Source organism: Scyliorhinus canicula, chromosome 16 (genome assembly GCF_902713615.1).
Source record: "Scyliorhinus canicula chromosome 16, sScyCan1.1, whole genome shotgun sequence".
NCBI lineage: Eukaryota > Metazoa > Chordata > Chondrichthyes > Carcharhiniformes > Scyliorhinidae > Scyliorhinus > Scyliorhinus canicula.
The window spans coordinates 94,050,216-94,077,152 of NC_052161.1; the positions used below are offsets into that span (position 1 = coordinate 94,050,216).

General features: G+C 53.1%; 1 protein-coding gene across 3 annotated transcripts in view; it reads right to left on the reverse strand.

Moving 5' to 3' along the window:
- si:dkey-205h13.2 overlaps positions 1-26,937 on the reverse strand; it is a 367,663-nt gene that overhangs the window by 15,858 nt on the left and 324,868 nt on the right. For all 3 annotated transcript variants that reach the window (XM_038773572.1, XM_038773573.1, XM_038773571.1), the window contains 3 exons: positions 25,727-25,824; positions 20,002-20,176; positions 17,886-17,983 (listed from right to left, as the gene is read on the reverse strand). In XM_038773572.1, coding sequence (XP_038629500.1) covers positions 17,886-17,983; positions 20,002-20,176; positions 25,727-25,824 — 371 coding nt within the window. The remainder of the gene's footprint in view (positions 1-17,885; positions 17,984-20,001; positions 20,177-25,726; positions 25,825-26,937) is intronic.

Consider the following 26,937-nt stretch of genomic DNA (forward strand, 5'->3'; position numbering starts at 1 on the left):
GATGCTCTTTCAGAGGGTTGCTGCAGACCTGATAGACTGAGTGGCCTCCTTCTGCAGTGTAGGGATTCTATGATCTTCTATGATTCAATGACTAATGTTGAAAAGAGAGACATGTTGCCGAAGCTTTTCATCTTTCACTCATCAGGAAAAACACAAGAATGACAAATTTCAAATTATCACAAAAAGTTATAGTATAAGAGAAAAGGGTATTGATTGGTTGGCATGTGAGATCCTTATTGGCCATGGCATTGCCTTGGAGAAAGTAATGAGGAACAATAGGTTCCTTAAGTCTGGATAATTTAAAAAGGGTGTAAGATTTGAACATTAGTGCACTCAGGATTGTTCAGTAAGTGCTGCCCAATCTACGCCAGAATGTTTGTGTTGGGTTATGCAAGTGTGGGCTGATCGAGCATGGTCTGCCCTCTGCCTATTACAAACACCAAAGGAACATGCTGTTTGATACAATCAGTCAATTGCTGGGCAGTAGGGTCCACATGCTTGCCATCACACTGGCACTGAAATCCATAGACAAACTTTCTCAATTGTGTGGTAGGTTGTCAAATTTTTGAGATACCTTGCCTTTCCAGGTGGTAATTTTCAGGTGGTAGTCCTTGGCCCATTTGCAAGTGTGATACACAGTGAACAATTATCTAATCAGGATAGCCATTGCACCACAGGATACCTTCGGTGCCCTCAATTTTGTCAAGCTTTTGTCATGGGGGTGTCCCTTTAAGAAATATTTTTGTCTTATCACGTGGCTTCAGTGATGTCATTGTGTGGGTGGAGCTGGGCTGTGGCTCTGGGAGTTAGTTTTTGCTTTTCTTTTGAGTTTGGAGCTGGTTTGTGGCTCTGGAGGTTTTACGTTCGCTTTGAGTTTGGACTGGTTTTAAACTGCACAGGTCGAAAAGAGTGTCTCTCTATCTTCATTTTAAAAGCTGTTTCCAGACAACTTGATAATTTAAAAGAGATAAAAGCTTTCAGGAAGGAATTCAAACCTGCTGTTTGAACAGGGCAACAGAGTATCACTACCAAGTCTTATACCAGTAAGAGTGGCGTGTGCTGGGCCACACCTTTGAAAAGGGGTTTCTGGTTTTACTTAGATTTTGTTATCGAATTGGAACAGTTATGGGGAAATCTATTAAGGGTTATACATAGATTACTGCAGCAGTGTAGGGTCTTTATGTTTGTAGTTGATAAAAATTCTTACTGTGTGTGTTTATAAAAATGTTAACTAAATTCGTAGAATAAAGCTTGGGCGGGATTCTCCGATCCAGCGGCTAAGTGTTGTGGCCATCGTAAAAACCGGAGCGTTTTACGACAGTGAGAACGGGCAGCCGTCTGTAGGCTCGCAAAAGGGGCTGGCACGGGTGCCACGAAAAGGGTGCGGTAGCGGCCCCACACCGGCGTCGGATAGGCACGACGCGTCAATGATGTTGCATCACTTAAGGTGCGCGAGCCGCGCTCAGTCCCGAGACCTGCAAGATGACTGCCGCCTGCTGTGCCGCCCTGAGGATCAGCGACCACGACCTAGACATGCTGTTAGATGTGGTGGAGGAGAGGAGGGCAGTCCTGTGCCCCAGACATGGACACCAACACCCGCGCAGCACTGTCCGCCGTTTGTGGAGGGAGATGAGCAATGCCGTCAGCGCTGTGGGGCATACCCCCACGTACCGGCGAACAGTGCCGCAAGAAGATGCACAACCATACGAGGGCAGCCAGGGTGAGAACACAGTAACGTGCCCCTGGCACCACCCCCGCATACCACCCACACATGTGAAAGGCGCCCCCCCAGGGGGACGGAGCAACCCCCTACCTGACCCACATGGGCTGCACCCACCCATGTCAGGTGCTTTGGTTGGGTGCCCTGTGATGCCATGCCATCATTTACCCAACATCTGCCTGCATCGGACCGCCCAACACTGATGTTCTCCCCCCCCACCCCCCCAGGATAAGACTGCAAAATCACAGGAAGCGGGAGAGAACCAGAGATGGCACACCCGTACTGCACCCGCTCACCTTCCATGAGCAGAGGGCATTGGACCTCGTAGGCGGAGCGGAGGACTGGAATGTTGCCGGCTGTCAGGTCGGAGGCGAACCAGCAAGTAAGACTCCCGCCGCCTGACTCCACCACCCCAGCCCATGCCCCACTGCACCCCCTCAACCCATAGCCCACTGCACCCCCCCTCACCCCATGCCCACTGCACCCCCCCTCACGCCATGACCCACTGCAACCCCCTCACCCCATGGCCCATGCATCTCCCTCACCCCATTCCCCACTGCACCCCCCTCACTCCATGGCCCACTGCACCCCCCTCACCCCATGCCCACTGCACCCCCTCACCACCATTCGCCTGTGTAATGATACGTGCTGTCTTGTGTCTTACAGGACCAGCCGCCGGTGGTCTCGGCCCATCTGGCATGCCCAGGACCAGTGCCAGGCCCTGTGGCCCCCAGGGACGCAGGACTTGGTGGGGAGGCCAGACACCATGGAAGCCCTTCCACTGACACAGAGACCTCGGACACTGAAACCCAGAGAACGGACACCCAGGACACCGAAAGTCAGAACACGAACAACTAGGACCCAGATACACACGATACCGAGGACACTGAGGCACAGAGGACCGACACCCAGGACACTGATTCACAGAGGACTGACACACAGAGCATGGTAACCCAGAGGACTGACAGACCGGACAGACACTCAGACGGGTGCGACTCAAGGATTATCAGGCCAGGGGTCGACGCAGGAGACCCTGGACCTGGGCTCCGACGACGACCTTGACTTCTCGGCACTGCTTGTCTCCTACACCCTTCACTATCACAGAGCCTCTCACTCAGTTGGGCACTTTAGTGATGAGACTACTTGGACACCGACAGGTGCGCACCACACAGCCGTACTGGTTGTGGAGGTAGGAGCAGCCGAGGGGCCGGACAGTCGGAGGGCAGCCCAGCCCCAGCAACCAGCTGCCGCCCAGACTGTTCCCGGTTCCTGGACTTACCAGACTCACCCCTAGACCCAATGCAGTCAGACACCCAGGGACTAGGCAATGTGATGACGACCAGCTTCCAGCAGCTGCAGCCTCAGGTGGAGGGGTCCATCTGCGTCCAGGAGCAGGGAGTGTGGCGGTCATGGCTGCCACCCAGGCCGACACCGCACGGGTAGCGTCCGCGGTGGAGGTAATGGGGGCAACGGTGTTGGCCACGGGTGAGGTTATGCAAGGTATGGGGCTTCATGTGCACGATTCATCCGTGGCCCAGGACAGGGCTGCCCTCTCACAGGCAGCCATGTGCCAGAGCCAGCTGGACATTTCAGGAACACTCTGCAGTCTGGCCGAGTCTCAGCAGGCCATCACTGATAGCCTGGCCCAGATGCTGGATGGCGTCGCACAAGCCCAGAGGGCGGTGACGCGTCCCAGACAGGGATGGCCCACTCCCTGAGCTCCATCGCTGCTGACGTAAGGACCCTGGTCAATACCACAGAGGGTCTCCAGGACTGGCAGCGCCAGGTGTTGGTGGTGCCTCGGGGCTTGAGTCCGCTCGCACCCCCATCCCATAGAGAGGCACGGGGGCCACTGGGCACCACGAGGGAAGGGCAAGGGCTGGGGCCCGTGCCGGTGACTCCTGCAGGGCAGGTCCCGGAACACCACAGCATCTCTGACTCCCCCCGTTCCGTCCTTGGTGCATCTGGTGGCAGCAGGCACAACAGGGTGGCACCACACCATCAAGTACGCCTGAGGAGCAGCCTGGCGCATCCAAACTGGGCCGCCCCAGGAAACGAGCGCTGACGGGGAGCCAAGTCAGCAGGGCAGAAGTCTCAGCAGTCCGCCTCCACTCCTGCTGTCTGGAGAAGCACAGAGATGTAGTGGTAGGGCCCGCAAGGCAAGGAAGTTAGACACCTAGTAAGTTGACATGGGTCCAGGGCACAGTTTAGTTATAGGGGCTAGGGCACGTGTATATAACCTTTCTAATTAAACTCACTGTTACACCAATGCAAGCTGACTCTGTGATATGTCCGATGCTTGCGGGGTTGGGTAGGGGACTGAGTGCCACTGTAGTCGAGGGGTGAAGGAATGTTGAGCCGCCCTGGTGTGTGTAATGTGCCCCCCCCCCCCCCCCCCCCCCCCAGGACGTCCACACCACCCCGCCCCCAGCGATTTGACAGGGCTATGTGATGGTCCAGCACTCATACAGGGACCACCCAGGTGGAGGGTGTAACTGTGGCCATGAGTCAGACATTGCCTAACGATTTGGAGCTAACTGCTCATCGCAGAGTGGGTTGTCATCATCCTCCATAGCATGGACCACACCCGCTCCCATAGGCAACCGTGTGAGTCCAGCCTGTTGTGCTGCAGATGGATGTATAATGAAGGGGTATTGTGCATGAAGTTGTGTGGGAGCGAAGGGACTTGGGTTGTGCGCCTCATGGGTGTTGTGGGAGGTGGGCGTGCGGGGTGGTGAGGTGGTGCCATACAGTGGGGTCAGTGCCCGTGCTCAGTGAGCCCCTACCACTAGTTGGTGAAACGTGCGGCGATCAACGCCTCCCGTGCTCGCTGGCCAAGCCGGTGGCGTCGTGCAGCCTCCCGTCCATATCCGGCCCCTCTCCTCTCACACTCTGCCCACTGGACCACCCTACACCCGGCTGAGTGTGTCTAACTAACCCCGTATCATTCTGTTCCCCAGGGCCAGCCGACGAACGTCCAGGGTCATCTTGTGCCACACAGAGCCGACCATCCCGAACGACACCCGCACCTAGGGTCGCACGCCAGAGGGTGGCAGGAGGTTGGCTAGGAGGGCCATCCACTAAATCCGTGACTCTGGAGGGGGATGTACAGAGGATGGACAGCGAAGACTATCATGGCTGTGCGTGGCCCGAAGGTCGGGCCGTGAGACAGGACAGGACGGGGTCTGTGGACCCAGATGCACAGAGGACAGTGACGCAGTCAACGGACTCACCCGCTGTGGAACTGTACATAGGCCGCGTGCGCCCTGCACTCAGGCCTTGAGGACACAACGGACGTACCGACGGACGAGGACCTAGAGCTTGCGGCACTGCTGTCTCCCACACCATCCACCATCCCAGAGACACTCTCCTCGGTTGGGCAATTAAGTGATGAGGCTCCTGGGTCACGGTCTGGTGTGCACCACACAGCCGAACCGGTACAGCAGGTGGAGTTCAGAGCAGCTGAGGGGCTGAACGGTTGGAGGGCAGCCCAGGCCCAGCATCCAGCTGCCGCCCAGACGGTTCCTGGTTTTCTGGATTTACTCGACCCACCCGGACAGCCGATGCATTTTGAAACCCGGGGACACAATGACGGGACTAGGGCCATCTTCCAGCAGCTGCAGACGCAGTTGGAGGAGTCCGCGACCAGGAGCAGGGAGTGGTGCCGCTCATCGCAGCCACCCAGGCCGACACCGCATGGGTGGCGTCCGCGTCGAGGCAATGAGTGATACGGTTTCGGCCATGGGTGAGGTTCTGCAAGGCGTTGGGCTTCATGTGCACGCGTCATCCATGGCCCAGGAGAGGGCTGCCCTCTCACAGGCAGCAATGCGCCAGAGCCAAAACGACATTGCCGCCGCGCTCTGGGACCCTGGCCGAGTCTCAACAGGTCATGGCCCAGTCACAGCACGCCATGGCACAGTCCCAGCACGCCATGGCACAGTCCCAGCAGTCAGTCGCGGAGAACATCGACCGCCTGACGCACGTGCTGGATGGCATCGTGCACTCACAGGTTGAGGTCGCACAGTCCCTGGCGGGAATGCCTTACTCCCTGGACTCTGTCTCTGCGAACATTCGGACCCTGGTCGATACCGTTGTAGGCCTCCAGGACTGGCAGCGCCAGGTGTCGGTGGGGCGACGGGGCACCTCCCCGAACGCACCTCCGTCCCACAGTGCGGCCCGGGGGCCACCGGGCTCCCCGAGGGAGGAGGAGGTTCTGGGGCCCATTTCATTAACTCCATCACGGGGCGTCCCTGAACACTCGGCCTCCCCCTGTCCCGTCCCTGGTGCATCCGGTGGGCAGCGGGCAGAGCAGGGTGGCACCACGTCAACCAGCACGCCCGCCGAGCAGCCTGGCCCATCAAGGCCGGGTCGCCCCAGGAAACGCGTGCCGACGGGGAGCCATGTCGCGGGGCGTGATTCTCAGCAGTCCGCCTCCACTCCCCCCCTGTACCATCTGGGGATTCACCTAGACGTAGTGGTAGTGCCTGTAAGGAGGTTGGACACATAGTAAGTTGGCACGGGTGCAGGGCACAATTTAGTTGTAGGGGCTAGGGCATCCGTATATAACATTCACTAGTAAACTCACTGTTGCACCTAACTTGTAAGACTCTGTGCTATGTCCGGTGCCACGGGGCTCCTGATGGTGACCGAGTGTCGCTGGGGTTGATGAGCAGTTATACTTCGGTGCCGGGTGTGCAGTCCCTTTTCCCCACCCCGCTCCCACAGTCGGACACCTTAGTCCTCGGCACTCTGACGCCAGCTACCCCACATGGGCACGTGAAGGAGTGTCCCTGACGAACGCAGCGACCACCGAGATGGATGGTTCAGCTATTGCCATGAGTCAGACTTTGTCTAACTGTTCTGAGCTCACAGCTCATCGCAGATCGGGCTGTCATCATTCAACATGGCACTGATCACACCCGCTGACACTGTCATCAATGTAGTGCTATGCCGTAGTGCCGCAGTGGTAAGGTGATGTCGAACTGGAGCAGTGCACGTGGGGCGGGAGGGGGGGGGGGATGGTGTGCTGTCAGTGTGCACGACTGACGATGCAAGTGTTCAGCGATCCCATCCCACGCGATGCGTGATACTTGCGGACACCAACGCGTCGCGTGCCCGCTGTCCTCGCCGGTGCCATCGTGCAACCTCCTGGACATTACCAGCACCCGGGTCGTGTCTGTGTTCTGCGTCCCACGCCCCACCCTGCTGCACGCCATCCTCCTCCATCTACTCCTCCTCATCCTCCTCTTCGTTAGCGTTAGCACCGCTGCTATCGGCTGCTCCCTCTGACTCCTCCACCAGGGCATCTCCCTTCTGCATAGCAATGTTTTGCTGCGCACAGCATACCTCAACTATGCGACCGACCCTGTCGGGCCGGTACTGCAGGGCCCCTCCGGAGCGGTCCAGGCATCTGAATCGCATCTTCAGCAGGCCGAAGCACCGCTCCACCACACCCCTGGTTGCTGCATAGGCCTCATTGTATAGGGTCTCCGCATTGGTCTGAGGCCTCTGTATCGGCGTCATCAGCCATGACCTCAACGGATAACTCGTCGCCCAGCAACCAGCCCCTCAGCCGGGGGGGGGGGGGCCCTCGAACATTGCGGGGATGAACGACTGTGCATGAATGTAGGCGTCATGCACACTCCCTGGGAACCTTGCGCACACGTGCATGATACGCATTTGGGGGTCGCAGACCACCTGAATGTTCATGGAGTGTGTGCCCCTCCTGTTGGTGAACACTTCCCTGTTGCCTGCAGGTGGACGCATAGGGACGTGAACACCATCGATCACTCCCTGGACCATCGGTATCCCGGCCACCGTGGCGAATCCACGGGCTCGTGCTTCCTGATGTGCTCGGTCCTCGGGGAATGTAATGTAACGGTCCACGATGGCGAACAGAGCTTCGGTCACGTCCCGGATGCACCTATGGACCGATGCCTGTGATATCCCGGATAGGTCCCCGCTCGGAGCCTAGAAGGAACTGGTAGCATAGACGTTTAGGGCCACCGTCACCTTGACGGATACCGGTATCGCGTGTCCACCTCCCGTTCCACGTGGGGCAAGGTGCACCACGAGGTGGCAGATATGTGTGACCGTCTCCCTGCTGAACTGTAGTCTCCTCCTGCATGTGAGGTCCGGTAGGGCTTCGAATGACATTTGGTCACGGTACACCCTAGGCTTTGATGGCCGCCTGTGGCGCCCGGGCACCACATGGCCGCCTATGGCGCCCTGGCACCACCATCAGTGGCTTCTCCCCCCCCCCCCCATCCACTTCGATGTCAGTGCCCGCATCCTGTACCTTCCTCACCGTTTGGGGGTCAATGTTCCCCTCGGCAACCCCTTGAACATACCGGCCATGAGCGCCTGCGGCCTGCGCGGAGACAACGGGCCACTCTGCGACCAGCCCCTGCATCTGCATCCACTGTGGGCTGTCACAGTCGACCCTGCTGGATGGCTAACTGCAGTGCAGCGGCTCCAACCACTGCCGTGAACATCGCTATCTGGTTAGCATACATGGTGACCTACAGAAGGGTGGTGGGGGACAGAGAAACGACATGTTACACGGAGGTTCTTCGACACCTCGCAGCCGGCTGCCATGGGATACCTGTGTGCTCCGGTGGCCTGGTCGCGCTGCTGACACGCGGCCAGCCTAACCCCTGGTCACTGTCTGAGTCCAACGATCAGTTAACAATGTCCTCCTCACCGGTGCGTCAGTGGGCTCTGCCCATCAGCCACATGATAACCTGCTGGCGTGTCCTCGTCACCGTCCTGCCATTGCAGGGTGGCTGACATGTGGCATCCGCGGATGGATGACCCCCTCCACTCCTCCCTTTCCCCCCTTCCACCTCCACTCCCTCCCTCTCCCCCCTCCATTCCCTCTCTCTCCCCTCTCCCCCCTCCACTCCATCCCTCTCCGCCCTCCCACCTCCACTCCATCCCTCTCCCCCTCCATTCCCTCCCTCTCCCCTCTCCCACCTCCACTCCATCACTCTCCCCCCTCCACTCCATCCTTCTCCCCCTCCCACCTCCACTCCATTCCTCCCCCACTCCCACCTCCACTCCATCCCTCTCCCCCATCCATTCCCTCCCTCTCCCCCCTCCCACCTCCACTCCATCCCTCTCCCCCTCCCACCTCCACTCCATCCCTCTCCCACCTCCACTCCATCCCTCTCCCCCCTCCACTCCATCCCTCTCCCCCCTCCACTCCATCCCTCTCCCCTTCACTCCATCACTCTCCCCCCTCCACTCCATCCTTCTCCCCCTCCCACCTCCACTCCATTCCTCCCCCCCTCCCACCTCCACTCCATCCCCCTTCCCTTTCCCCCTCCCACCTCCACTCCATTCTTCCCCCCCCTCCCACCTCCACTCCATCCCCCTTCCCTTCCCCCCTCCCACCTCACTCCCTCGCCCCCATTCCCACCCCTCCCCTTGTTGGCCGCAGCGTTCTCGGGGGAAGCCTTCCCCAGTCTGCGGAGACTCCGGGACAGTCCACTCACCTCCTCAGCGCTCAGCAGGCCGAAGCATAGCGGGGGTACCGGAGAATCGCCATTTTGGGTGCCTTGGGCAATTCTCCGGCATGCGTCGCGCGGAACCCGACGGGCCCGATTTCGCCTGATTTCGCACCGAGAATCGCGGGAGCGCGTCGGACCGGCGTTGCATGAAAAACTAGCGCGGCCCGCGATTCTCCCAACCTGCGCGGCATCGGAGAATCGTGCCCAACGTCTTTGAAGATAGAACTGAAGGGTGTGGTTTTTCAGGCACACTGTCTTTGTCGCTCTTCAATGTATCATATCCTGGAAGGGTGTTGGTGACCATGGACCTCTGTGTTATACTTGGTCCTATAGTGATTTGACATTGCTTTCTGCAGATGGCTGACCAGGAAGTGCGCCCTCTCTTACCATGAGCCATAGGCACTTGGAAAGATTTAGTGCTTGATTATCAACCTCATTTGCCACTCTATGAACGCACATTCCTTGACCATCAAGTCCTCGGGTGGCTCCCAAACCCGGGGGTCCTGGTTCAGTGGCATTAGTCAGTGTGCCACAAGACCACCCTGGCTGCCATGTAAAGAGAGAAAAACAGTAACAATTGGACTCATTGATATAGACTTTCCCCTTCACCAGCTACGTACTAATACTATTGCTGAGCAGACTTCTTTATAATTTCCAAAAGCAAAGAAAGAATTAATTTCATACATTTCACACCATCAGAAGATCCAGAACATTTATGTATAAAGCATCTTACAACTTTACAAGTCTAGAGAGTGGTTAAGGAAGTGTCCCTAGGAATAGTAGTTCCATTCATAGTCATTTTCCAAAATTCTTTGGACTCTGGAATGGTTTCTGCAGATTAGAGGATAGTGAATGTAAACCCACTATTTAAAAAGGGTGGTAGAGAGAAAACAGGGGACTATAGACCAGTGAGCTTCTGGTGGCACGTGCGAGCCGAGCGGTTGCGCTGGAGAGGGGCTCCCGCCGGTCCGCGGCATTTCGGTATTTTCCGGGGGTTTCCCCGTTGTTTCGCCGGTCGAGATTTCTTCGGCCGTTGGGGCCTGAGGGATGGGCACCGGGGTCAGGCCACTTTGGGGCCAGTGGGGAGCCCCGTGGCCGGAGGAGCAGGGGCATCAAGCCCGAAGCAAGTGGCGGGGGAGGAGCTTGGCCTAAGGCGAGGCCTGAATCCAGCACATATGTAGAGGGGAAGCAGCGCACACCGGGTGGACCCCGCTGAAAATGCATGTCTGGGATGTTTGAAGTCCAGACCCAAGGAAAGAGATTTTTGAACTTTGAATTTTTAAAACTTATTTTATATTTTACATTTTTTTAATTGTTTTTTTAATTATTTATTTTTCTCGATTGAAGAAAGAAGGAGAAAAATACTAAATGGTTAGGGGATGCCAAAAACAGCTGTGAAGAAGGGAGGAAAAGGGGGTTTGCCGCCAAAGGAGAGGGCCAGTAAAAGTGCTGACAAGATGGTGGATGCCAGACCGCGTGGTGGGGCCGCACTACTTACAGTGTAAAAGGTGACTGAGGTGATGGCTGTGGAGCTGGTGAAGCAATTTGCGAGGCACAAGGAGGCAGTTGCACTAAAATCATTGGTGGAGGAAGCAATCACCCCGGTGAGGGTGGATGTGGCAAAGACATCGGCCGAAGTGAGAGAACAAGGTGAAAAGATTAAGGAAGTGGAGGAGGCCGTGTCGCAGCACAGCGACCAGCTCACTTTGATGGAGGACGAACAGCAGAGGGTGGTAGAGGTCAACAGAGAACTCTGGGCAAAGCCCGAGGACTTGGAGAACCGTTTGAAGTGGTACAACCTGATAATTGTGGGCTTGTCTGAAGGGGCAGAGAGCTCAAGGCCAACTGAGTACAGTACTTTGCTAAGATGCTGGCGGAGTTGATGGGGGAGGGTGATGACCCCTCCTCGTATGAACTGGACCGAGCTCTTTGGTCGTTAAGGCCGAAACCCAAAGTGAATGAGCAGCCGAGGGCAGTAATTATCTGCTTCCAGAAATACCACATGAAGAGAAAGTGTTAAACTGGGTGAAGCAGAAGCGGAAGATGCAGTGGGATGGTGCTAGAGTTCGGATTTACCAGGACTTGACGGTGGAGTTGGCAAAGAGGCGAGTGGCATTCAGCCGACTGAAGGCGGCACTGCACAACAAGGGACTGTGATTTGGTGTGGTATACCCAGCAAAACTGAGGCTGTCGTACAACGCCAAAGATTTTTATTTTGAAACGGTGGAGGTGGCTGAGGCGTTCATGAAGGCTTGGGACAGAAGTGAGGAGTGGAGCTGGAACAGAGATCGTGGACTGTGATTGGGGAGCTGAAAAATGTATAAATGTTATAACATTCTTTTCACTGACCTGCATTGTAACTTACTTGACTTCACACTGTTACAGAGTTTAAGTTTTTGTTTGGTTTGATTGGCATTTTTGTTCCTTTCTTTTTGTTGCAACGGTTATGTTTTTTTATTGAATTGCATGGGTTAGATTTTTTTTCTTTTTCTTCTGGGACTGGGTTGGAGGGGACAGTATGTCTTTTGGGGAGGGGGGGGGGGGGGGGGTGAACCACCCGCGCTCACCACCCGCACCAACTAACTACAGTCGGCTAATGAACGGAGGTGAGGTGAGAGGAGGGATGCGGACATTGGAGCCTGGTTAGCAGGTTTCGATGGGCCGACAAGGTGAGCAAGTGGAGAGGAGAGGATCGATACTAGGTGAGATTATTTTGAGGGGAAGTGCAGGGGGGGGGGGATCCTGGGAGGGGGGGAGGGGTTCGATGTTAACAATGGAAAGGGATGGGTCAGGCTCATGGGGCAGGACCCGATGGTATGATGATGGTGGATAAGAAGGGGTGGGTGAGAGACCCCCAGTTAGGATAGTCACGTGGAACGTGAGGGGGCTGGGAGGCCCAGTCAAGAGGTCAAGGGTGCTTGCGCATCATAAAAGTTTGAAGGCCGATGTAGCAATGCTGCAGGAGACTCACCCGAGGGTGAAGGATCAAGTGAGACTTGAAAAGGGCTAGTTTAGTCAGGCGTTTCACTCTGGATTTCATAGAAGGGCTCAAGGGGTAGCAGTAATGGTCAGCAAAAGGGTACGGTTCCAGATGGAGAAGGTGGTTGTAGATCAGGGGGTTAGGTATGTGATTGTGACAGGGGCGCAAGAGGGGAGGCTAGTGGCGCTGGTAAGTGTATATGGTCCTATTTGGGGCGATGTCGGATTTGCGAAGAAGGTATGTGGACTATCCCCGACTTGGACACACTCAAACTGATAGTGGGGCGGGGGGAGACTGGAACTTCGTGCAGGAGCCAAGATTGGATAGATCACGGCTGCGCGCGCTGGTCCCGTCGGGTGGGGGGGGGGTGGGGTGGGGGGGGGGCAAGGTGGTGGCTGGGCTTATGGTGGAAATGGGAGGGGTGGACCGTTGGAGGTTTCTGCACCCAAGGGAGCGAGAGTACTCAGCGATCCATAAGGTGTACTCGCGGATTGACTTTTTCAAGGTGGGGAAGGCGCTGCTGGCTGGGGTTAAAGGGTCGGAGTACTCGGCAATTGCAATATCAGATCATGCTCTGCCCTGGGTGGTTATAGTACTGGAGAAGGGGGTGGTACAGAGACTAGGGTGGAAGTTAGATGTGGGACTATTGGGGGACCGAGGGTTCTGTTGATTCAAAAAGTAATCGAGGAATATGTAGGTTTTAACCACACAGGTGAGGTGTCGAAGGCGGTTGTCTTGGAGGCTTTGAAGGTTGTGGTAAGGGGTGAGGGGATCTCGTTCAAGGCTAGGCTAGACAAAGAGGAGGGGTTGGAACGTCAGAGGATAATAGATGAGATGCTGGAGGTAGACAGGAGTTATGCAGAAGATAGGGACCCAGCGAAGTTGGAAAAGAAGAAGGAACTCCAGGCGAGCTTTGACTGACTATCTACCAGGAAGGCAGTATGCCAATTGAGGCGAGCAAGGGGGGCAGTTCATCAACATGGAGAGAAGGCGGGTCAGCTCCGTAGGGAGGCTGCGGCAAGGGCAATTGTCCAGGTGCGGGACAGGGCAGGGAAGTTGGTGATAGCTCCAGATCAGATTAACAAGGTCTTTAAGGAATTCTATGAGAGGTTGTACAAGTCAGAGCCACCTGGGGGAGGCCATGAGATGCAGGGATTTCTAGATGGGCTGGAGTACTCAAGGTTAGGGGAGGGGGACAGGGCTACATTAGAGGGGGGGGGGGGCGATAGTGGAGCAGGAGATAAAATATGCGATTGGGAGGATTTAGTCGGGGAAGGTGGCAAGGCCGGATCAGTTTCCGGTGGAATATTATAAAAAATTCAAAAATAAGTTGGTACCGCTGATGGTGGGGATGTTTGAGGAGGCGATAGGGAAGTGGGTGTTACCACAAACTTTGGGGCAGACATCGATTTCCCTGTTACTTAAGAAAGATAAGGATCCGACGGAGTGTGGGTCGTGTAGGCCCATATCAGTTTTAAACGTGGACGCAAAGATATTGACGAAAGTACTGGCAGGTTGGCTAGAGGAGTGCTTCCCAAAGGTGATAGCTGAGAGGGAGGCAGCTCTTTTCGAACATTAGGAGGGGATTGAACGTGGTTATGGTACCGGCGGAGGGGAAGGTGGTTGTGGCATTGGACGCCGAGAAAGCGTTAGACCGGGTATAACGGGGGTACTTGACGGCAGTTCTAGAGCGGTTTGGAATTGGACCCAGATTTGTGGACTGGGTAAAGCTACTATATAAGGAGCCGAGGGTGTGTCCGCACAAATAACAGCAGCTCAGAATACTTTCCTCTCCACCGTGGGACTAGGCAGGGATGTCCTATGTCCCCCCTGCTGTTTGCACTCGTGATTGAGCCATTGGCCATCGCATTAAGAGGTTCGGGGGTATGGAAAGGGGTAGAGCATAGGGTGTCCTTATATGCCGATGACTTGTTATTATACGTGTCGGAACCAAGTGTGTCAATAGGGGGAATACTGGAGCTGCTTCGGGTGTTTGGGTCTTTCTCAGGGTACAAATTAAATCTGGACAAGAGTGAATATTTTGTGCTGTCTCCACTAGGGGTGGGGGCAGGGGTTGGGGGGCTGCCATTCCGTACAGCAGGGACTCACTTTTAGATACCTGGGGCTGCAGGTTGCTGAGGATTAGGGGGGGCTTCGTAGGTACAACATTTCTAATTTGGTGGGGAGGGTGAAAGCTGATCTGGCAAGGTGGGATGTTTATTTTCCAATGCCTGCCGATTTTCCTGCCAAAGGCATTTTTTAGAGAGATTTAAGGAATGATTACCTCGTTCATATGGGGAGGGAAGGTGGCCAGAATTAGAAAGGTAGGCAGGGGGTTTGGGTCTTCCGTACCTGATGTATTATTACTGGGCGGCGAATGTGGAGAAGGTACGGAGCTGGGTCAGAGGAGTTGACTCCCAATGGGTCAGAACAGAGGACAGTTTGTGTAGGGGGTCGGGATTGAAAGCGCTAGCGACAGCGCCGCTCTCGACAGCCCCTGGGAGATACTCAGGGAGTCTATTTGTAACAGCTTTGCTGAGAATTTGGAGGCTGTTTTGACAACACTTTGGGTTGGGGGCAAGGGAAATGCTGATTCGCGGGAACCATAGATTTGAGCCAGGTAAGTGGGATGGAAATTTTCGAAGATGGGAGGAGAAAGGAATTACCATAGAATTTACAGTGCAGAAGGAGGCCATTCGGCCCATCGGGTCTGCACCGGCTCTTGGAAAGAGCACCCTACCCAAGGTCAACACATCCACCCTATCCCCGTAACCCAGTAACCCCACCCAACACTAAGGGCAATTTTGGACACTAAGGGCAATTTACCATGGCCAATCCACCTAACCTGCACATCTTTGGACTGTGGGAGGAAACTGGAGCACCCGGAGGAAACCCACGCACACACGGGGAGGATGTGCAGACTCCGCACAGACAGTGACCCAAGCCGGAATCGAACCTGGGACCCTGGAGCTGTGAAGCAATTAGAACATAGAGCATAGAACATAGAACAGTACAGCACAGAACAGGCCCTTCGGCCCTCGATGTTGTGCCGAGCAATAATCACCCTACTCAAACCCACGTATCCACCCTATACCCGTAACCCCCCCTTAACCTTACTTTTTTTTTGTGCTATCCACAATGCTACCGTGCATTACCGTGAATTAGGACACTAAAAGATTTGTTTCTTCGGGGTCGGTTTGCGGGATTGAAGGAGCTGGGAGCGAAGTATGGGCTGTGGCAGGGGGAAATATTTAGATGCATACAGTTTCGGGAATTTGCCAGAAAGGAGATACAGAGCTTCCCAGTAGAGTCGTCTTCCACATTCCTGGAGGAGGTGCTGACGACAGGGAGACTGGAGAAGGGAGTAGTATGGGCGGTTTACGGGCTATTTTGGAGGAGGAGAAGGCGCCGCTGGAAGGGATCATGGAAAAGTGAGAGGAAGAGTTGGGAGAGGGTATGGCGGAGGGGTACTGGTGTGAGGTGCTCCGGAGGGTGAACGCCTCCACCTCGTGTGCGAGGTTGGGGCTGATGCAGCTGAAGGTGGTGTATGGAGCACACCTTACAAGGGCGAGGCCGAGCCCACTCTTTGAAGGTGTAGAAGATGTGTTTGAATGTTGCGGGGGGGTCCTGCGAATCACATTGATATGTTTTGGTCCTGTCCAAAGCTGTGGGATTACTGGAAAGCGGTTTTTAGGGTAATCTCTAAAGTCGTGCACATGAAACTGGAACCTGGCCCTCGGGAGGCCATATTGGGGTGTCGGCCAGCCGGGGTTGGAAGCGGGTGTGGAGGCAGATGTTGTAAGCCTTCGCCTTGTTGATCGCCCAAAGGCGGATCCTGTTAGGGTGGAGATCAACCTCTCCACCCTGTGCCCTAGTGTGGCGGGGGGACCTGTTGGAATTCTTGATGCTTGAAAAGGTCAAATTTGAACTGAGGGGAAGAATGGAGGGGTTCAACAATTCATGGGCGTTGTTCATTATGCAGTTTCGAGAATTGGATTACATCGAACATTGGGGGGGGGGGGGGGGTGGGGGGTTGGGCTGGGAGAGTTGGGGGGAGGGGGACTGTATGTGTTAATGATAACTATGGGTGATTCTTGATTCCTTTTTGTCATTTGTTCACGTTAACATGCGGGCTAATGTTTGGGGTTTGGTGGGAGGATGGGATTGTTGTATTTGGAAAGCAGTGATGTAATCAGACAAAGTCAATATGGATTTACGAAAGGAAAATGCATGCTTGACAAATCTACTGCAATTTTTTGAAGATGTAACTGGTAGAGTTGGCCAGAGAGAGCTGGTGGATGTGGTTTATTTAGACTTTCAGAAGGCTTTCGACAAGGTCTCACACAGCAGATTAATATGTAACGTTAAAGTACATGGGAGTATGCGTAGTGTTTTGAGATGAATAGAAAGCTGGTTAGCAGACAGGAAGCAAAACGTTGAAATAAATGGGTCTTTGTCTGATTGGCAGGCAGCGACTAGTGGGGTGCTCAGGGATATGTGCTAGGATCCCAACTTCTCAATTATATATTAAGGATTTAGACGAGGGAAATAAATGTATTATCTTCAAATTTGCAAATGATGCAAAGTTGGGAGAGCGAGTGAGCTGTGAGGAGGATGCAGAGATGCTTCAGTGGGATCTGGACATGCTGAGTGAGTGGGCACATGCATGGCAGATGCAGTATAATGTGGATAAATGTGAGGTTATCTGCTTCGGTAGCAAAAATAGGAAAACAGATTATTATTTGAATAATTTATGCATGCCCGCTCATCAGTGCGCATGCCCGGAGCCGAGAGAGAAACACTGCCTCCTCTTGACATCAGCTCACTGACCCAGAAGATTTTTTTAAAAACCCAATTCAATCTTCCTGCATCTGTCTTGAATATGCTCAATGGCTAAGGCTGCAGAACTTTGAGATTACAAAGATTCACAATACCTTGTGTTAAGTAATTCCTCCTCATCTATGTTTAAAATCGTTGCATTGTAATTTGCAGACTATATCCACAGGCTGTAAACCACTCATCTGAGGAAAACTTACATTCTGCATCTGCACTGTAGAGTCCTGAGAGAATAATGCCTGTTGCAACGAGGTCATTTCTCATTTTTTGTGACTCTAGACTGCAGAATATGATCCTAGGCTCACCTCTCGCATTAATGGTAAGAGAAAATGGTGGGTCGCGAAGGTCGGGCGGCGTGGGTTCATGAAGGTCGGGCCGCCTGGATCCTGAAGGATGGCTGGTTGGTAAAAATGGATGCGGGGCAAAAAAGTGTCAAAAATATTGAGCTAAAGAGATCAAGGGATATGGGGGATGGCGGGATCAGGGTATCGCACTTGATGATCAGCCATGACTATAATGAATGGTGGAGCAGGCTCAAAGGGCCGAATGGCCTCCTGTTTCTATTGTCAATGTTTCTAAATCCAGGTTGGATAGGAAAGTTACAGCAACAGGTTGATTGCCTGGAATCCTGCAGCAAACTTTCACTCATCAGATTCATTCCAAAGTGGAATCGACCATTGACCTTGGTTTCCTGCATTTGGCATTTACCTGCAGTATTTGTCCATGGGAGAGGAATTTCAGCCCCATGGGTTTCGGCTAAGTATGCAGCGTTAAATGTAGCGTAGTGTTTATCACAGTGGAAGAGTAGATTCAACAAATAAAATATCCAACAACTTACAAAAAGAGTGAGGGCAGGTAAATCGTATTCTGTAATCTTGACAGCTCTGATCTTTTTGCTCTGCATTTACACAGGAAAATCCTGTTGAAATACTGCATCTATTTAATACAGAAGAGGAGGATTTGGTTACTTTATTCACACACTTTGAAATAGTGTCACAACATCAAATGGCATAGGAACAGGAGTAGGTTGCCCGGTCCCTCTTCTCAACTCCATCATGGCTAATCTGTGCCTAGCTCCATTTACCCACCTTGGTTTCATAATCCATATCATAACCTAACAAAAATTTATCAACCTAAGTTTTGACATTTTTAATTGATCTATCCTTCAGCAGTTTTTCAGCAGATAGAATTCCAGATTTATACTCTTTTTGTTGTGTAGAGGTTCTTCCTGACATCTTCCCTTAACTGGCTCTCATTTAATTTTATTCTGGACACTTCTGGACTCCTTACCAGAGGAAATATCTTGTCTCAATCTATGCTGACTTAACCAGTAATGCCCACATTGCATCAATGAATAAAAATGAATTGGATTATTTCATGCTTTCCCATCTTGAAGTCCAGCTTTCATAGTTTTGCCCTTTTGCACCTTTCTACGCTTATGTATTGTGCCACACAACCTGGTGTCGTCAGCAAACTTGGATATAATGCTCAACATTGCTTCATTCAAATCACTGATAAATACATTGAAATGCTCAGGCCCAATGCGGATAACTGGGGGACATCACTAATCACTTTCTGCCAATTAGAGTAGATAACCATCATATCTTTTTTCAAAAATATTTTAGTCGGGCATTTTCATAAAAAAAACAAACCAAAGCAGAAGTAAAATTATACAACATTATAAATAATCGACACCCCCTCCCTCCCGGTCCTCAATCATGCCCCCTCCTCCCATCCCCATTTTAACCCCCTTACCTCCCTCCTCTTTCCCCTTTTGCTGACTCCTCAATCCTCCTTAAAGAAGTCAATGAATGGCTTCCACCTCCAAGCAAACCCATCAACCAATCCCCTCAGGACGAACTTGACCTACTTCAGCCTCGGGAATTCTGCCAGGCCACACACCCACACCCCTGCATTCGGCAGCTCCGAGTCCCTCCATTCAAGTAAGATCCGTCTCCGGGCTATCAGAGAGGCAAAAGCTAAAATGTCGGCCTGGACTCCCGGATCTTCCGACACCCCAAATATCACTACTAGGGGCCACCTTTATGCCCAACACCTCTGACATTACATCCGCAAACCCCTGCCAGATCCTCTTTAGCTTCGGACATGCCCAAAACATGTAATCTGCGGGCCTGCCCGCACACCACCCACACCTAAACGACTCATCCGCGCAGCCATCATATGTCCCCTGTGAAATACATTAAACTGAATAAGACTTAGCCTTGCACACGACGAGGACGTATTCAACACCCCCCCCCCCCCCCCCCCCTCCCCCAGCTCCTCCTCCCACTTCTGCTTTATATCCCCCACTGGGGCCCCCTCCCAATCCATCAGCCCCTTGTAGACCTCGGACCCCTATCACCTCTTTCAGCACCTTGTCATGCAACCCCAAGGGCGGCAACCTGGGAAAGGACGGCACCTCTCTCTTCACAAAATCCCAAACCTGCAGGTAGCTAAAACCATTCCCCTTGGGCTGCTCATATTCTTTCTCCAAGCCCTCTAATTTTGCAAAACTGCCCCCGACAAACATGTCCCCAAATCGCTCAATCCCTGCCTGCTGCCACCCCCGGAACCCCGCATCCAGCCCTCCTCGGTGCAAACCTATGATTATCACAGGTTGCTGCCCACACCGAGGCATCCTCCAGTCGCAAATGCTGCCTCCACTGCCCCCACATCCTCAAGGCCGACACCAGAGTATTCTCCGCAAAAAAGCCACATCCACCTTCAGACTCCTCAGGTAAGCGAACACACGTGACCGTTTGACTGGCCCATTCAGCCCCCTCATCTTCCACGTGAGCTTTTAGGTTTGAGGCAGCGGTGCTAACCACTGTGTCAGTGTGTCGAAAGGTTGCTTCCAATTTCATGCACTTTCAATTTGGTAACAGGATTATAATGCGGAAACTTATTGAATGCCTTCTGGATATCCACATCAGATGACAGGAATCATCACTTACTCAGAGACAATGTCCCCAGAGTTAGAGATCGGCACCCCTGATATTGTCTCCACTTCACAGGCAATTGGGCTACTGCAGATTTGATCAGCATATTCTTTCTGGAGACTCAAGAGATCTTCATAATCCCCATTTCCGGATGGGTCATCACGATCAAACCACTGGGTTTTGCAGCTGCCTGTTTTAAAGGAAAGGAAAAACTGTATTGTCAGTAACATTTCTACATTTAGAATATTAAGGTGGGCCTCAGTAGATTCAAAATAGAAAGAGTAAGCGGGAGAAATTAGACTGCTAATGGAGACCTGGGGCGGAATTCTTCGACCCCCCGCAGGGTCGGGGAATCGCCCAGGGCCGGTGTAAATCCCGCCCCCGCCGAGGCCGGAATTCTCCGACACCCGGGAATTGGCGGGAGCGGGAATCACGCCCCGCCGATCGGCGTGCCCCCCGCGCTGATCGGCGGGCCACTCGCAGCGATTCTCCGGCCCGCGATAGGCCGATGTCCCGCTGCTGACAGGCCTTTCCCGCCGGCGGGAATTGCAGCACCTCTGGTGCTGGCGGGATTGGCGGCGTGAGCGGGCCTCCAGGGTCCTGGGGGGGGGGGCGCAGGGCGATCAGACCCCGGGGGGTGCCCCCACGGTGGCCTGGCTCAAGATCGGGGCCCACCGATCGGCGGGCGGGCCAGTGCCGTGGGGGCACTCTTTTTCTTCCACCGCCGCCACGGCCTCCACCATGGCGGAGGCGGAAGAGACCCCCCACCGCGCATGCGCCGGTGGTGACATCAGCTGCCGCTGACGCACCGCTGCATGTGCGAACTGGCGAAGTCCTTTCGGCCAGCCCCGATGCCGGGCGGCGGGTGTCAAAGGCCGTTGCCGCCGGTTTTGGCGCCAGTTAGCGTGGCGCCAACCACTCAGACGCGGGCCTGGCCCCTAAAGGTGTGGAGAATCCCGACGCCGGAGTGGTTGGCGTTACGCCGGGATCCCCTGCCCCGCAGGGTAGGGGAGAATCCTGGCCCTGATTTAAGAAAACAAAATGAAATAATAATTGAGTTCAATAGGAAGCGGTTGTGAGAAATTAGTTAACAAAAAAAAAGCAAAGGATCCAGTCAATTACATCAGATGAATTCTGTGCTGACGACTGGGGAGAATGGGAAATAGTTATTGAGACATTTTACATCCAGTTTGAATATCAAACAGTTCCAGGTCACCTGTCGCAGGTGCATTTAGAAATAAGGGATTCTACTGCTTCATGCTTCAGATTTGCCAGTTTCAGAAGGTAAACCACTGCAGACTGGGCAATATTTTCCCCATGTTCCAGTCTTTATTATTGCCTTTTTGATTTGCTGTTTATGTAACTTTTCTGAGATATAGAGACTTTTTAACAATTACCGTTGGATGCCAGGTGACTTGAAACATTGTTTGGATACTGTTTGTGGTGCATTTGCATCTTCCAGAATCTCAGATTGACAAAATTCACTTTGATTTTGATCCAAAACCAGCAACAGCACTGGCCTTGATGTTTTTCAGGCTTTTTTGGGGGGGGGCAGAGTGGCCTACTCCTGTTCCGTATTCATATGTTTTTCGAATTGTAGCCTAAAAACAAATATTGGGCTGAAGACAATGGGACAGGTTTTATTATCAGAACCCCCCACTAGTTCCCCAATGCTGAAAAACAGTTTTATCTCAAGGAATAAAGCACTTCAAACAAACATGGCAGCAGTTCTCTTCGGAGGTATTGAGTTCAAAAACCATGGGCGGGATGCTTCAACCCCCCGCCGGGTCGGAGAATCGCCATGGGGCGGCGTGAATCCCACCCCGCCACTCCGACTGCAAATTCTCCGGCGCCAGTTTTTTGGGAGGGGCGGGAATTGCGCCACGCCTGTCAGGGGCCGTTAGCAGTGCCAACCCCCCCTCCCGGCGATTCACCGGTCCCTGATGGGCTGAGCGGCCGCCTGTTTTCGACCAGTCCTGCCGGCGTGGATTAGACCAGGTCCGTATCAGCGGCACCTGGCTCTGAGGCGGCCTGCGGAATCCTCGGGGGGCACGGGCCTGACCTGCGTTGGGGCCCATCGATCTGCGGGTGGCCTGTACCATGGGGCACTCTTTCCCTCCGCGCCGGCCTGTGTAAAGCTCCACCATGGCCGGCACGGAGAAGAAACCCCCTGCGCATGCACAGGAATTATGGCAGCAGTTCTGGGAACTCACTGGCGCACCTGCGCATGCGCCAACTCGCGCCAGCCGACGGAGGCCCTTCGGCGCCGGTTGGCGTGGCGCCAACCATTCCAGCACTGGCCTTGCCCCCGAAAGTGCGGAGGATTCCCGTGGTTCATGCCACTCTTTGTGAGGTCCGCCCGCCGGATACCGGAGAATCCTGGCCCATGGCTTCAATGGGAAATTAGGGGTGGGATTCTCCAATGGGGCTATATCCCCACGCTGGCTTGAAAACCGGCGTCAACCACTCTGGTATCAACGGTCCCTGAAAGTGAGGAATTTCCCCTTTCTAGGGGGCGAGGTTGACGCCGGAGTGGTTCCCGTAGCTCCAGCCAGCGCCAGTTCACGCTTGTGCGGAACGGCTGCCATATTTCCACACGTGCGCAGAAAGGCCGGTGTATTTCCGCGCATGCACGGGGATTCCCTGCTCCGTGCCGGCCCCGGGCAACATGGCAGAGCCCTACAGGGGTCCGGCTAGGTGTAAAGTAGGCCCCCACGGAACCAGCCATCCGCCGATTGGTAGCCCCCGATCGCGGGCCAGGCCACCGTGGGCCCCGGTCCCCTGCCCCGGGGTCGGATCCCGCACCCCTTCCCCTCCCAGGACGGCCACCGCAAACTTTCCTTTCAGGTCCCGCCTTCTGTGAGGTGAGTAATTCATGGTGGCGGGACTGGGCCAAACTCGTCGGCCACTCGGCCCATCGAGGCCAGGAGAATCGCCGGGGGCCGCTGTCAACGGCTCCCGACAGGCACGGCAGGAATCCCACTGGCGCCTGAAAAACGGCACTGGAGAATAGGGAAGTAGGTGTCGGGGCGGTGAGGTGGGATTTGCGCCTCCCCCAGGGGTTCTCCGACCTGGCGCAGGGTCGGAGAATCCCAGCCTAGGTTCCTGCTGATCTTCCACTGCTCTGGGCAGTCAATTGGAAAATGTTTGAAACCAGCAAAATTACAGCATTAACACCATAAAATGAGCAGCGTGGTGGCGCAGTGATTAGCACTGCTGCCTCACGGTGACGAGGATCTGCTTCGATCCCAGCTTCGGGATTCTGTCCATGTGGAGTTTGCACATTCTCCCCGTGTCTGTGTGGGTGTCACCCTCACAACCCAAAGATGTGCAGGGTAGGTGGTTTGGCCATGCTAAATTGCCCTTTAATTGGAAACATAAAAAAAAAATTACACCATAAAATTAGTGAATCCTATTAGGCTTTCCAATCATGAATCATGTCAGTGGGAAATCACAACGGCGTCAAACCCAATTGATAAAGAGTGGCACAAAGTAACCGTCAGTTCACTAGATGTTGTGAGTGTGGCACTGCCACAGTGCTATGCTGCTTCTGATGCAGGACAAACAGTTCCTGCCTCCATCTCCATGCCAAGCTGGTCTTCACTGACAGCACCATGCTGCTGGACCCATGGAGCCTCCTGTGTCATCGACTCGAATCAGTGCTGTGCTGGGCTGGGAGTTGCAGCAACCTCTTTGCCCCTGGAGCCACACAGCAATGCCTATCTGGACAGCTCTATGCTACGGGACTCATGCAGCCACTGCACCAAAGGTCTGAAGTTTGACCGAGGGCGGTTGTAGGGGGTGGTTGCTGACGTGTAAGGTGGCCTGACAAAGAGAAGTTGGCCAATGGAGAAGGAGGGTTATGCAGGTTGTGGACAGGTAGAGAGGCAAAGAGGTGGATGAAGAAGACAAACAATGGAAGGCAGAGGGAGGACCAAGGGGAGGAAAGTTGGACCCTGAGTAGGTTGCATGAAAAGTTAACAAAAAAGTGCTCAACTATCATTTACTGGAAGATGATGCATAAAGACTCCAGATGCGGTTGCCAGAGATCCAAGTGGGACATGACCCTGTAGGTGATGATTTCGGGGGGAGGGTGGTTAAATTGAGGAACAGACTTCTTCTTGAGCTGTTCACCTTTTACCTCTGGGTTGCTACATCCTGCATGGTTTTGTGAAGACAGGTGGGCTGGGGAGAGTGATATAAATGTGCTGGACCAGTCTTAAAAATGCTCTCGGGACTTTCAAACCCATCAGCTGAGCATGGGCGGGTGAATCAGCTGCTGGTCCGAGAGGAGATTTGGAGGGGAATTGCCCGTACATAATTAATGAGATTCCAAATGCAGAATCTGTCGCAGAGTCCCACCTTTCTGGTCAGCAGGACAAACGACACTGGAGCCCTCCGCCGCTGGAGCCTTTCAAAATAGGAGCATTATACCCTTAATTGCCACATTACAGTAGTGACTGCATGTCAGAGATACTTCAGTGGGGGTGGGCGGGGGGGGGGGGGGGGGTTGTCTCTTTGTTTTGGGTTGAATATCTGTTTTTTGCCAATGATGGCCGTTAATTTATTGTTTCTCTTTTGTATTTACGGCGGGGGGGGGGGGGGGGGGGGGGGTCTGTTTTTTTCTGTTCTTAGAATTTTCTGTTATTGATTTATTTTTTGTGAAAATTTGAATAAAAATTATTTTTTTAAAAAGAGATACTTCAGTGGAAAAGGTTTTAGACATCCTGAGATTATGAAGGGTGCTACTGAACTTGCTTCATTCTTCAGTTACCTCCTTCAAATAGATCAAACTGGTGATCCTGGAGGAACAAAGGATGCTGTCTTTCCAGTTTTATTGTAGAAAAGGCACATTAGTCTCCAGAGTGACGTTAAATTAAGTATCCTCAAAGAAATAACTTGCAAATGGATCCTTAAAGGTAGCTGTAACAAGCAAAAGTACCACAAGAAGGATTGTCTCTTTAAACAATGGTCACATTTAACAGCTGATGATATCAAGTGAGCACACTTTCTTAAAACAGGCAAACACTGACTTGTGAGCAACTGAGACAGAGGTAATGGAGATGTGATCACATGCTGTCAAACTGCCATTAATATGTCATTGGTTTGTGTACTCATGGAGATTAATAGGTAGAAGCACCTTGGAGCAGTCAGACATGCTAGATCATAGAATCATAGAATTTACAGTACAGAAGGAGGCCATTCGGCCCATCGAGTCTACACGGGTCCCGGAAAGAGCACCCTACCTAATCCCACACCTCCACCCTATCCTTGGAACACAGAAACCCCACCTAAATTTTGGACACTACGGGGCAATTTTGCGTGACCAATCCACCTAACCTGCACATCTTTGGACTGTGGCAGGAAACCAGAGCACCCGGAGGAAACCCACGGGAAGAAAGTGCAAGCTCCGCACAGACAGCGAGCCAAGCTGGAAATCGAACCCGGGTCCCTGGCATTGTGAAGCAACAGTGCTAACTACTGCGCTACTGTGCGGTCCATCAAACATGCAAAGAAATTAGTGGAAAAAAGTGGAGCAGGCCGTTGGTACCTTCACCTATCCAGATGATAGTTTTCACAGTATTGTATTCTATTTAAGATAATATTTTCGAGACAAAAATTTCTGCTGCCTAATTCTTAAGTAAACGGACAGTGAAGCTGCAGCAGAGCAATACAGATACAGTATTTGTCAAGTTCAATCTGGTACACAAAACAACATTTACAAACATCCAGTACTTACAGAAAGATTCAGGGCAGATAAAACGTACTCTGTAATCTTCACAGCTTCCATTTCTCTGCTCTGCATTGATACAAGTGAATCCAGTCGAAATGCTGCACCTGTTTAATGTAGAATGGAATGGTGAGTTAAGAGAGTTCCTTAAACTATTCATGTTACTTTCACTGGGCTGAATTTTCTGAAGCCTCCAGAAGGCAGGAACGGAATTGCGGGGAGGGGGTGGGGGAACCTGTGTGTGTTGATGGGGATGGTGCCCACAAATATCATAGACGGAGGTTAAATCCTCAACGCAGGATCTACTGCTGAAGGCGAAGCTACCTGGAAATGGCAGAGCCTCAGGAGACGGATCTACTGCTGAAGGCAAAACTACCCAGAAATGGCAGAGCCTCAGGAGACTGTCTCTGTCCAGCCAGATGGTTAAAGACAACTTTGCCCTCAATGCCTAAGATCTACTAGTTCACACACTAGTCGTTGTGCCCTGCCAGTGGCCGTCAAAGTCACTGTGGCCTTGAAATTTGTTGTATCTAACACCCTCCGAGAATCAGCGGCAGAGCACTGATATCGCTGGTCAGCAATATCTGCCTTGCAAGAACTGGACAACATATTTATTTAGAGGGCATGGAGTTACTCTTCTTACAGGGCTCGACAAAAAGGTGAAGAAACTAATAAGAGGAGCATGAAGGGAATATGAAAAGAGACTTTCAGCCAACATAAAATGGATAAAAGAGGTATTGAATAGGCTGTCTGTACTTATGATAAGTCACCTGGACTGAATGAGATGCAGCCTAGGAGAGTGAGGGAAGCGAGAGTGGAAATTTCAGAGGCACAGGCCATAACTTTTCATTCTTCCTGAAACTCAGGGGTAGTCCTAAAGGTCTGAAGAATTGTAAACATTACACTCTTGTTCAAATAAAGATGTAAAGGTAAGTCCAGAAACCCTGCACGGTGGCACAGTGGTTAGCACTGTTGCCTCACAGCGTCAGGGATCCGGGTTCGATTCTGGCCCTGTGTGACTGTTTCTGTGGAGATGCACTTTCTCCCCATTTCCTCCGGTTTCCTCCCATGGTGCAAAGCTGTGCAGATTAGGTGGGTTGGAAATGATCAATACATAGGGTTACAGGGATAGTGTAGGGAGGCGGCCAGGGTAGGGTGCTCTTTCAGAGGTTTGGTGCAGACCCGATGGGCCAAATGGCGTCCTTCTGCACTGTAGGGAT